The sequence below is a fragment of the Tachyglossus aculeatus genome, chromosome 10 (genome assembly GCF_015852505.1).
Source record: "Tachyglossus aculeatus isolate mTacAcu1 chromosome 10, mTacAcu1.pri, whole genome shotgun sequence".
NCBI lineage: Eukaryota > Metazoa > Chordata > Mammalia > Monotremata > Tachyglossidae > Tachyglossus > Tachyglossus aculeatus.
Genome location: NC_052075.1, coordinates 10550982 through 10563882, shown reverse-complemented (window position 1 = coordinate 10563882; position 12901 = coordinate 10550982). Strand labels below are relative to the sequence as shown.

Here is a 12901-nt window from a genome sequence, read left to right as displayed (position 1 = left end):
GACATCTTGCACGGCACAGGAGCAGAACCGCAAACGTGCCCTAGCCACAGAAGTTGCAGTTGCAAACCACAGCACAGCCTTTCTGGGTTCCTAAGGTGGAAAGAGCTGTTACCCTTATCCGATCATGAAACAAGAAAGGCAGTGACACAGCTCTCTGTCTACCTCCATAAATAGATTTAGTGACCAAATCAAGGTCACCTTTAATGTCTTGGAGACTTTACAGGCTTTGTTGTTACACTGCGATATGCTACCTCAGTGGTCTATTTTGTGGGCCAATGTAAAGTCCCATTTTCAGTCTCGGATTAACCTGAAATACATAAGAAATTGTGTTAAATTTTGGAAGGAACCTGCTTTGGTTCAAATTAGCTGAATTCCGTACATTTCATTTAATTGTGACTACAAATCAATTTGTAGAAGGCCTGCAGGAATAAAATACCGTCGTGTAATTTCACATTTTCTTCACCTAGCATCCTAAACTGTATTATGTTTGTTTGTTTCAGAAATTTAGCTGACATTTAGCATTGAAGGATTCAGTTCAATTTATCTCTAGTGGGATAAGAGTCTTTTAAAATCAAGTTAAATGTAGGACATAGGGCATAAAGAAAATCAATGGTATTTCATTTCTTTTAAGTAAGAGTTCACTCTATACATTTGCTTGGGGGGCTTCTAAATTCCCCCATTACAGAAATATTTTATAGTACATGTCAGTTATAGATTTGAGCAGAACAAAAAATATTGCCAGTCCTGAAATACCTTTAATCTATTTGGGTAGAAAACTGCTTAGCCAACCATTTGTACAGGGAATAGATTTGTGATGCATTGCATTTGAAAGGTTATTTAAAAAACAATATGTTACTGGGAGGGTAGTTGAAGCCTTATATTGTAGCGCTCCGTAAGTATCCCTTAAATAATTGAGACTGGCTCCACTTACCCGATGTACTCTTAAACTGACGAATGTTCTCCTTTTTTCCTGCTGCTCACGTACCCATCAGCCGTAACAATATGCTGGATTTCAGTTATTTCAACATCATCTCTATGGTCTAAAGGTTTACAGTTACTATTAGCTACATTTCAGATGGAATTACCCAAATTCAAGGATCATTGCAGTGATTTCATCAAAGCAATATTAGCAAGTGAGTTAGAGAAATAGTCAGAAGTTGATCCACTAAAGTTTTAGAAAATCGAGTGGTGTGGAATTCTCAACTTTCTAATTTGCTATTTAAGCATTGGTAAGTTCAAAAGAATCCTATAGGGATTGTTACTGTAAGTCTTTGGAGTCATTTCTTCTCCTCCAGAAGCAGTCAGCCAAGTGAGCACAAATTAACGACAAATCGTGTTCCTGGAACTGTGCTGCTATGACCACATTGGGGAAGATCGTGACAAAAAAGTAAATAGAGTGATATTTTAGTTTCTATTCCCTCTGTGGGGAAAAAGAACACCGAAGCAGCTTTGCAGTTGCCATTTTCATACACTGAAAGGCAAGGGAAGGGATGGTTTTGTACTTTTGGGGGAAGGGGGGGGATTAAAGGGGTGATGTCTGTAGAAAGCATTCTGGACACTCTGCCTGGGTAGGTGTTTATTTCTGCTGATCAATACGAGGGGTAGTTGAAAGTGTGAAGGAAGGAAGGTTTTGAAAGAAAAATTGAGCAAATCTGCCTAAGAGAAATGAAGGTCACTTGAGGGGAAATAGGAAGCAAACAAAGTGAAGTAGTCTAAAGTAGTTTGGGGTGAGGGCTTTAAGTAGAGGGTGAAGATGAACTGATCATTGGAATTTATCGAGAATTTGCTATGCGCAGAGCACCGTATTGAACACTTGGGAGAATAAAATTAAAATCCAGTTGGTGATCATGATCCTTGCCCTCAAGGAGCTTTACAATCTCGTGAGAAGCTAAGATCTCGGTCCTGTTGTCAAAGGGAAGCCACTGTAGGCCTCTGACGGAGGAGAGCAGGATGGACGTATTCTATTCCTGAGCAATCTGTGTGAAGTTGTAGATGAACCTTTTTTTTAAAAAAAATGGTATGTCTTAAGCGCTTACTGCATGCCAGACATTCTCTTTAACTTGTCACAGTTATTCTCAGAGGGCATCTTCGGAAGATTTATCAGCACATCCGACCAGCTTCCATCATAGTGATAGCAAATAGGCGTGCTCTTTTATCATCCCAGTCCTCGATATTCCCATCCAGCCAGCTAGGTTATCCACCAGGGCCGTTATTGTCCCGTTTGAGTACCACGGAGTTTGTTATTCTGTGGGAGAGAAGAGTTCTGTGCAGTTTCTGGGGAAACCAGAATGAAAATGGAGGTGGCAGTAGCTCAGGCTGCCACTCCATGTATCTTCCCAAGGTTCCCTGGTATTTCTGCTGCTGTCTGTGGCCTCTCCATCGACATGGCTCTGGGTTTTGGGGTCTGCCCAGGTTTTCTCCTGCTCAAACATAATCCTGGCTGGCCGGGGAAAGTGGGGGTGATCGCAGATTGCCTTATGGGCCCACAGACTGGGGAGCAAGCGAAGCCAAGGAGAAATAGCAGCCACTGGCTTGCTGCCAGGAGTTGTCAGTGCCTGGGCCAACCTATACATCTCAACTTTTTGATAAAGTCCAGATTTTCACATGTGTTATTTCCTCTTTTATATTTAATGCTAGTCATGATCATAGATACCCAGTTCTACCATATCGGAGGTTTTCACTCTGCATTTCGACTACATGATTAGGGAACTGGGAAACATTTTACCGAAAACTTGAGCTGGCTGGAAGAAGTGATCGCACTCCTGTGTGGTAGCTGAATGGTTGAGTTCGAGAGCATATGTTTTCCTAATCACAGTTTTGTGAGAATGCACTCTCTGTGTAATAGGAAATTATTGAAGATAGGTGTCTTTTATAAACTATACTTCTCTGGAACCAGGATGACTCCCCAAAATAACTTTACATACTCAAACCTTTTTGCCTTAGTGTGTGAGCCTAGCGACTGTGTCTCTTTGCATCCCTTTAAGTTCATGGGCCCACTCTTGGGGTGGGCGCTGTGCATGTGAGTTGTGGTGTTTTGTTGGGGTTTTTTTAATGGTACTGGGTAATGGTAATGGTACAGGGTGGAGGTTGGGTGGGGGGCACGAAGGCTTCACAGAGGTTTAGGCCACCTGCTCTTGAAGGACAGTAGGGATGGAGATGGGATGGAATGGCAAAGGGCAGACAGGGCCTGACAGGAGAGGACAGAGCTGGTGCACACTTCGGAAGGCCGGCAGATCTGCCAGGGCCCCAGCTCTAGTCAGATGAAATCAAACCAACTGAGTTGGGTGGTTGTTTTGGCGCAGTGGCAGGAACACCACTGGATTAGAATGGCCTGGGACTCACTTCCGGGATGGGATTGCCACCCACACTCAGTTGGACCCATAAGATGCTGGGAGATCAGTTCTCTGTAGCCCAATGGCAACTGCATATTTTGAGACTGAACAATGCTGTCTAGGGCTAATACCAGAGCCCAGATTTCCAACCCTCGAAGAGCCCTGGTTTTGAGTGGCCCTAAGAGGCCCGGATTTTAGCAGTCTGAGTTTTTCCAAGTATGGGAGGTTTTTGGAAGTGGCTTCACTGTGCAGCTCAGAGTTCCCTAAATAGTGATTTTTAAGAGGGACCTTCACTTTTTGACTTTAAAAATAGGACAAAACATGATTTTTTGGAACAATCTGACAATTTGCCCATAGGAAAATAGTGTGGTTATACATCTAAGCTGAGAAAAACACCAGTTTTTACATTTTCCTTTGTCTCTGTTTCCCTTGCATTTTGTTTTGCTCATGTAATTTATGAGCAACGATCTTTTTAATAGGTTTTCTTCTCTTATTGCATTACTTTATGAAGATGGGGAGAGTGGTGGTCTGTCAGATATGAGGGAGGAGGGAGTTCCAGGCGAGAGTTCGGTTGAGGGGCATTCACATATTGTGTGATGATCACTCTTCTAGGCATTTAACATAATATTTTCAGATGTACCACCTCATGTCCCTCACTTTCTCCTCTGGTCATCTATTATGGAATGCATCTCCATAAATATATCCATTGTGTTGGTCACTCTCAAACTTCACTGGGGGGATCCCTTCTTTCTGGTCACGTGGAATTTGGAGTAGCCAACTCCATTCTCCACAGTAAGTGCTAGGATCACAGGTCACCCGGTGGAGTGTTAGGCTCATGTCTTGTATCGTGATATAAATTGTGGCGTTTTCCGTTACGTATTCTTGGAAATCGATTATTCTGGTTCTTTTGCTTGAAAGTCGCTTTTTCCTTTACAGGAAATGTTTTCATATCTGTCAAGAGAACTGAAGAAGCTTTCAGAAGTCTACCATGAGAGGCTGTTGAATACCCCTCATAATCCTATATCTTTAGGTAATTTTTCATTGTCTTCGAAAGATAACTCTACTAAATATTATTCGTTATTTAAGCCTGGTTGTGTTTGCTGAGGGATAGTGGTCATACTGTCCCTCAAGAATACTAACTCACGTCTCGTATGTGACCAAGTGCCACGCCTTTGCAGCACAGTGGGCTCATTTCCTACCTTATGGGTGGAATATGTAGCTTTTTATTTATCCCCCATTTGAGCTGTCATTGCCCAGAAATGAAAAATCGACCAATCCGTGGTATTTATTGAGCACTTACTTTTTGCAGACCACTGTACTAAGCACTTGGGAGAGTACATCACAGTGGATAGACCCGATTCCTGCCCTCAAAAAATGGTTCATACTCGAGTATTTCAGCCTTAAATTATCCTCTCCCAATATGTGACTAAGTAAACCATGATGGAAAGACCCCAGGGCATTTGGGCAGTGGACAGCACTGAAATGCCACTAAAGCCATGGTTCAAGTCACCAACAGAAATGGATTCTGTTCTTCAGACGTTCTCGCCTGGGAGACCCAGAGCTTCAGTGACTTTGTTTATGTTTTCAGCTATGTCCCTACAGACATTGGGATCTCACAGTGACACGGCGGTCACCCAGCTTGGCTCTATGCTTTTTACCAGGCAGGTTTCAGGAGCCAGGTGAGTATAGCTCCCCTGAATGCTTTGGGGTTTCATCCATTCATTCAATCGTATTTATTGAGCACTAACTGTGTGCAGAACACTGTACTAAGCGCTTGGAAAGTACAATTCAGCAATAGAGAGACAATCCCTGCCCACACCGGGCTTACAGTCTAGAAGCTTCTGTTACAGAAGTTACAGTTTCTGTTTAAAGGCATTTTTTTCCCTGCAGATTTTATTTTACAAACCAAATATATCCCTGAAAAAAGCAACACTCAGATCTTTCCTAAAACTGCAGAAAGTTCATTCTGAAGTCACAAGACGAAAGAGCCAAAGGGGGCTTTGAAAGATGATTGAAGTTCATTTCTTCTGTGTTCAGCAGAAATGTACACTAAAGACATCTCAAAGAGAAATGAACATCTCCAGGTTTAAAAAAAAAATCCAGAGAAGGAGTCTGTAGTCTCTTTTGGTATATGATAATAATGATGATAGTTGTATATGTTAAGTGCTTACCATCTGCCAAGCGCTGCATTAGGCATTGGGTAGAAATAAAGTTATGAGGACGGACTCAGTCCCTGTCCCACGTGGGGCTCACAGTCCAAGGGGGAGGGGGGGAGCAGAGATCCCCATTTTTAAGATGAGGAAACTGAGGCACAAAGAAATGACACAGCAGGCAAGTGGCGGAGCCAGGATGAGGACTCGGTTTTCCTGATTCCTGGCCCTGTACTCTTCCACTAAGCCATGCTACTTCTTCGAGTGTATATGAGGATGTTCATTAGAAAACTTTTACGTAGGTCATGATTTGTAGCATGTCATTCAACTTCATAAAGGCCAATGTTTCTGGTATTTAAGCACAGAAATCTGAAACTTACAAGTAGCGTTCGGTCAGTAGGCCCAAGTATATTGCATTAGGATTGGTTTTCTGAATATAATTATTTCTTTCAGGGTTGTCCCACTCGGGTCTGTGCAAACAGTAAACGGCTACACTTTCAAAGGTTTCATGTCGCATTCAAGTAACTATCCTTGTGCTTACCTCAATGTTGCATCAGCAATCGGAATGTCAAAGCGGGATGTCGACTTGTTCCTCAAAAGACTTGACAAGTGTTTCAAGGCCTTTAGCAAGGAAAAAAGTGAAGAGAACAATGACCCTGAAGTTAAAGTTAATGAAGCTACAGATGAGAATCTGGAAGAGGTGGTCCTAAAAGTGGGTAACGTAGACCGTGGCAGACACCAGGATGCGTCATCTTAATATGTACAGTATTTCTTTCTGTGGCAAAAAAGAGCAGAGAGTAATATATTGTCTCATTTAAAGTGGAAACAAAATGAAGAATTTTGAATTAAGAATTGCCTTGAATTATGTTCAAGGGATGGATTTGGATCAGCAAATGATGATTTACACTTTGGTTTCTGAATTATTTGGTAATTTTCCCTAATGCTTATGATCCTCAAAACAGAGTGGAAATTCTCAATATTTTTCTAATTATTTGAAAAGTATTCAGCTATGCACACTGATTGTAATAGTCCTTCTAATGACTATAAAATTGCCTATGGTTCTCTTGGAAATTTCAGCTGCTTTCTCCCTGACCACCCTCCATCACTCACCCACCATGCATGTGCTGGGGAAAGTTCTAAATTGGGACGGTGCACAGTCACTAGCAGATTACCTGCATTTACTGAAAAGTGGACAGAACGTCCACATGAGAAAAATGGGAATGAATTGTTTTGTTTCCAAAGTAATGAGACTTTCCCCAAGAGGGATTTTTTTTTTTTTTGAGAGGGTGGGGTGTGGGAGTGCTGGGATTAATTTATCATGGTTCAGTTGCCCGCCTAAGGAAGCTTTAACCTGGAATGGCACTGGGGCAATCTAGTATGCTAGCCCCTTCCTGAACATTCCTCAGGATCTTTCCCAGGGAGAAACTCTTTTGCATGAGATGTCAAATACTTACCTGCTAATAAATAATAATACGGTTTTCTATAGCAATTTTATTCTCAAAGTGCCCGCCCATTAATTAGTTAATCGCCTGCTGACATCCATGGGAACGCAACCAATTGCAGGGAAGAATTTGGATAGGAGGAGGGGGCTAGAGGAAGTTAGGAGAAAACTCCAAAAAGGGGTGTCCATGCTGGGCAATCTGAAGGGAACAGGTGTGGGAAATTGGCATTTGTCAGGAAGATTGCGGGTCAGCAGAGTGAAATTCCCTGAAAACTCCCACAAAAGAGCTGCCGAGGGAAGCATAGACGGCGGTGGGTTCGGAGGGGAAGTTCCCTTGCGTTTAAGATAGAAATAGGTACGAGGTCAGGGAAAGGGAGTTGTTTCTGGAGTTAGTTTAAGATTTTGTGCAACTACCATTACTGTTTGAAACCTTGAACGGGGCGAGTATTGGGATCTGTTTGGAGCCAAAGAGTGTGCCAACGTGATTTGTACCGATGGAACCTCCTCTTCGCTCTTATATCCCGCCGAACCCCAGCAGCCAGCCCTCACAGGGCAGCGATGGCCAGCTGATAGCCAGGGGCTTCCTGTGCCTTCTGGGCGTGCCAAACCCGGGTCAGTCGGCGGTGGCAGCGGCCTGCCAGAACAGTCACGGAGTGCTTTTGCTTGGAGACCACCGACTCCCTATCCTGGTAGAAATTTGCCGGCGGCCCCAGAACCCAGTGCCATCATGGAGCATCCATCCTCAGCAGCGCCAGAGATATGTCAAGTGACTACGATTGTCAGCCTTCCCCGAGAAACCGCAGATCCCAAATCATCGAAACTAAGTTCACGAAGCAGCCGTCCCTACTCCTCTTTTGAGACAATTCCCACTAATTGCAATCCGCTCAATCACTCCTTTTGCCGAAGTGACACAGTCCACAGCTTCTTTTCAACTAGCCAGGATCAAGACTCTCTTTTCCTCCGGGGTTTTGGGACTCCTCCAACAGCCACATTGGGAAAATATTGCAAAATAAAAATAGAAATCTGAAATTCCTGACTGAATGCTCATGAACTTTGTATCAATTCAGAAATTGTGAAAACCCAAGGTTTTACAAAGCTCCTACAATCATCAGAAGCTTGGTTGTTAATGAATAGTTTATTAGGAATTGTGCATAATTACCAAGTTATACATTTTAATCACACATTTGAATGATTCGGTGTACTTAAAGCAGGCTCCAATAAGATTATGGCATTTTTAAAAAGCAGTAAATCTCATTCCAAACAAACAAATGAGCTCTTGATTCAGGAACAAAAAATGCTATAGTCAGTCCCATGTTTGTTTTATACTCTGTATTACCGAAACGGTTGCAAGGAATGGTGCACAAACAGAGTCTACCAGATGCGGCAACATCTCTCGAGTTTAAAATAGGAAATTAAGTAACGTCGCAAATGTACATGCTGACATCACAACGTAATATACACGTAAGCCAAAATGGTTTTATAGGAAAAGCGATCCGTATTGTGGGATCATCATTTACTTCAAAAAAGTCCGGAGCCCAGAGACTTAACAAATGCTGTCATCTGCGTTGTATCAGCAGTTCTTGGTCTTCTGCTGCTGAACAGATAATACTTCTAATTGAAGATGGATTACGTGAACCCACATGTGAATGATAGATACGATGCAACGTTATGCCCGTGGTGCGTGGGGTTTGAGCTGCTCTTCATATTATTCATTTGGGTTTGATTTTTAAACACAAATGTCAGAGGAGTTGGATTTCTGGCTAAAATGTTGGCCATCTTAAAATTTGGCCTCAAGGCCAGAGCAATATGAGTGGATTTGTGTGACCTTTGTGTGCCCAGACACACCCCATCCATTAGATGGTGAACATGCAGCTCTATTTTCTGTGTAAAATTAGAAATGAAAAATTGGTTTGTCCAGTTGGGACTTTTGTGAGTCAGCATTGGGGATGAAGGGGCGGTAGAGGATATTTCTCCCAATCCCAAACAGGAAGGCCTTTGGCATCATGGCTTGTGTCATTGCGTAGGTAACTTCCTGGGTAAAGATGGTAAAAAGGGTGTGATCGAATGGCCTTGGAAAGAAAATTGAATTTAGATCAAATGTTCTTGAGGTTGACGGTGGATGTCCTTTTCGTTAGAAACCTATGGAAGATCAGTCAGTCGGGAGGACCCTACTGAGTGTAGTACACCGTACTAACGGCTTGTGAGAGGAGAGTCAAGGTCAAAGATGTGATATCTGCCTTCAAGGAGCTTGCATTCTAGTAAGGTCTTCCTTCTCGGGTTTTGCCGGGAGGAGGACGGATGATGTTCTCCCCACCCCTGAGGTTGTGAGCAAACCATGACTTGTTTCAGATCTAAATACCATTCAGGGATGCGGCGGGCAGCTCACGTCAGGCATTATAGCTGCACCGTAGGTTACTGAAGGAGGTGAAAGGAAGAAGTTTTCTGTGGCACTAGAGAGCAAATTATTGTGCCCTTTGGACAGTAAACTCACTAGCATTTATGGGCCAGAATACAGTACTGTTATGGAAGTCCAGTTTCCTATACTGCAACTTATTTCACTTGACTTAACTCTTGCTTTAGCAATTTAGAGAAGACATTAAATGGGAATTAATATCCACCCCAGGGCCATTCAGATAGTCCCTGTAATCTGAAAGTGAATATCGATCGGTGGCAAGTGTGGTGAATTATAATGTTCACGAACCTCTTGACTGGCCTTGAAACTTTGACAATTTTCTGTGGTCCGTTTTATTTACTGTGCACAAGCATGGTGCCATCTCACTTCTGAATGGCTGGGAAACTCAAGAAATACTTGTTTTATCAGCACACAAGATAGGGAGTGAGTTGTGGCTTCCCGTTCAAACACATATCTCCAAAACATTTAACCCTTAAAAAGCCAGCTGGATTTTAAGGTGGCTGTGGAATTTGCAACACAGATATTTTTCTTCACCCTCCTTCTATCCTCCTATCCCCTTAAGACTTTGGTAATGTCTCATTTTTCTCTAAATGAGATATTTTAAAATTCAGGTCTTCAGGAGCACTGAGGTTAATGTAGTGTTAAGATTTTTTTCTTAAATTTCAACACTCTTATTTTCACACACTTTTTTTTAATTTTTAAATTACCCTGGCCTCTAATCTGCCACATTGCACTTGGTTTGGAAAGAATATACAATTCTGTGTGATACACTCACCTAAAACTGATCAGCTCGTTCTTTTGTGCCTTAACTTTCCTTTCCTGCTCTGTTTGGTTTCTTGTAGTGCATTTGTAAAATGACCAAGAGATCTCAGACAAATGAGTATATTTTTGTAATTCTTCACTTAACATATATAAATAATGTTTGTTTAATCTCAGGTGAGAATTTGGGGGATGTTTGTACCTCTTATTTTTAGCAGTTTGTGTCAGGTTTAATGTTAACTGAAATGTGGAAAGAGATATTATATGTGTATGTGTATGTGTGTGTGTGTGTGTGTTTTGTCCACTAAAATCCGAAAATATGCCAGAGCCTGGCTTGAGAGCTGCTTACACACTACTTATTTTACCAAAATAAAATTTGACACCCCCCAGATTTTCTTTGAATGTTGTTTAAATGGATAGTAAAAATGCAATTGTTTATAATAAATAAGGAACTTTAATCTGCATACTGGTGAGGTCAATTATTTTACTCAATCAGTGGTACTTATTGAGCGCTTACTATGTGCAGAGCACCATACCAAGTGCTTGGGAGAATACAACAGAATTAGCAGACACGTTCCCTGCCCAAAATGAGCTTACAGTCTAGCTTGCAGCCTAAAGACTTGAAATCTACAAATCTTGTAAATCCACAAAGTACAATCAAAAAGGACTTTCAACGATTATCAAAAACTTTGCTCTCCTGCCATTAGAAAAAGCAGTTTTGTGCTAGGAATTTGAGTCATATCCAGTTATCTAGTCTATCACCTTGCTCAGAAATCCCCAAAAGAGCCAGGATCATCACTTCCGAGTGAACATATATGTTTTCCTTTAATGTGTGTTTTCCCTATGTGTTTGGGGGAACGAGGTGTCAGTCTTCTGACAACATACGTCTGCTTAGAACACGATGCAGTTTTGGAAGGATTAGATGTGCATGTGCAAGTCAAGGCATGACTATCGTCATACAAGTTTTCCTTACGATGAGATCTGTCAAGAGCGTAACCCTTCCATTATAAGAGAACTGACTGTATTTAGTTGCCCTTCGCACCAAAGAAGTCACCACCATTGGCAGTGTTCACCATAGGGAATTGTTATCTTAGCCGTCATGAGATCCAGCAGCCAGGGTTTTAGATAAATGCCCCAATGGTGGAAGGCCAAATTTCTGAATTAATTAGAATTAACTCTTGTTCATGTAATTGAATAATGTGACTAACCAAACCTTGTTCATTCAGTTGCATCATCGATGACATCGACCAATCAATCAGATTTATTGAGCGTTTACTGAGTGTGGAGCACTGTACTAAGCCCTTGGGTGAGTATAACAGAGTTGGTAGACACGTTCCCTGCCCACAACAAGTTTATGGTCTAGAGAGTCAAGGCACTATACTAAAAGCTGCGGTGGATACAAGCAAATCAGTTTGGACACAGTCCCTGTCCCACATGGGGCTCACAGTCTCAATCCCCATTTTGCAGATGAGGTAACTGAGGCACAGAGAAGTGATGTGACGTGACTTGCCCAAGGTCACACAGCAGACAAGTGGTAGAGTCTAGATTTGAACCCAAGACCTCTTGACTCTATCCACTATGCCATGCTGCAGAGCTTTGTGCAGGTACTGGAGGTTAATAAGTACAGTTCCTGCCCTCAAGGATCTTACGATTTCTCTTAAATCGTGAAGTCAGGTAATCCCAAAATTGGTCAGTTTAGCTGAGGTGTTTCATGATGATAAAACACTAATAATAAAAATCAAGACACAGTGTCAACCCTCTTTGAGTGATTGTTGGTTGTAGAAAGTTCTAAAGCTTGGAAATGTCTGAAATATCTAATCCCTGCTTAATTGAATAAAGGTTATACGCAATATAGCTTCCTTTGCTTCAGATTCAGAGTTTTTAATCATTTCAATTCTACAGGTTTCATTTTGTTTCCACAAAGCAATCGTGAATTAAACTCTGTTGGATTTGTATTGACATATATTCATCATCGGAATCCAATTTAGCATCAGGCTGGGACCATTAATTCTTATAGTTCCCCGATCTGATTTTGAAATTAGAACAGTATTGATTTCAAGTAACCATTGGACTGCTTTCTCAATATAATTTTTTTTTCATTTCAGCGTTTTTAAAGTTTGACTATTCTGTTTTCCTTTGTCTTGAGCTTTCCTTTCAAAGTGTTTTTGAAATTACTTAGGAATCATACCTCCCTGTGTGGGTGCAAGTGATCATAGCATCATACGGAATAGATTTCCCCAAAAGTAGATGCAACAGTAATGCAGGGAACAACTTTTTAAATGAGCAGTGATATTTATTGAGCACTCAGTGAATGCAGAGCACTTACTGATATGACCAAAGCTTCTGATAGAAGTGAACACCACTGTTATCATATTTCTCTGTAAATTTACCAATATTCAGGTTATTTCACATTTGAATTTCAGGTCATTTGCCTTGTGATCCATGGAGATTATCAGAGGAGAGATTTGGGTTTATCCATTTGGATGGACACAGCCTGAGAGGAGGCATGAGTGAGGTTCATAAAATTATGAAGATGAGGATGGTGAACACAGAATTGTTCACCGAATGTTGCAACAGCAGAATTAGGGGACACCGCTTGAAACTTGATGTTCCCAAACAAAAGGAAAATAGATCACAGAGTGGGAAGTTAGTAAAAGCATGGAATTTCTTACCTCAGGGAATTATGCAGGTTCAAGAAGGGGTTGGAGACAGTAGTGAAGGTGAAGCCCATCATAGATTATTTAAAGAAAAAAGTGCATTAGCAGGCACATATCTAATTATGAAGACAGAAGTCAAGGAAGGCAGC

General features: G+C 41.6%; 1 protein-coding gene across 1 annotated transcript in view; it reads left to right on the top strand.

Moving 5' to 3' along the window:
* Nucleotides 1-10559, top strand: part of SEPSECS (Sep (O-phosphoserine) tRNA:Sec (selenocysteine) tRNA synthase) — a 42236-nt gene extending 31677 nt beyond the window's left edge. The window contains exons 9-11 of the mRNA XM_038752239.1: nt 4269-4362; nt 4921-5011; nt 5936-10559. Of these exons, the coding sequence (XP_038608167.1) occupies nt 4269-4362; nt 4921-5011; nt 5936-6239 (489 nt within the window). The 3' untranslated portion in view covers nt 6240-10559. The remainder of the gene's footprint in view (nt 1-4268; nt 4363-4920; nt 5012-5935) is intronic.
* Nucleotides 10560-12901: the final 2342 nt, after the last annotated feature.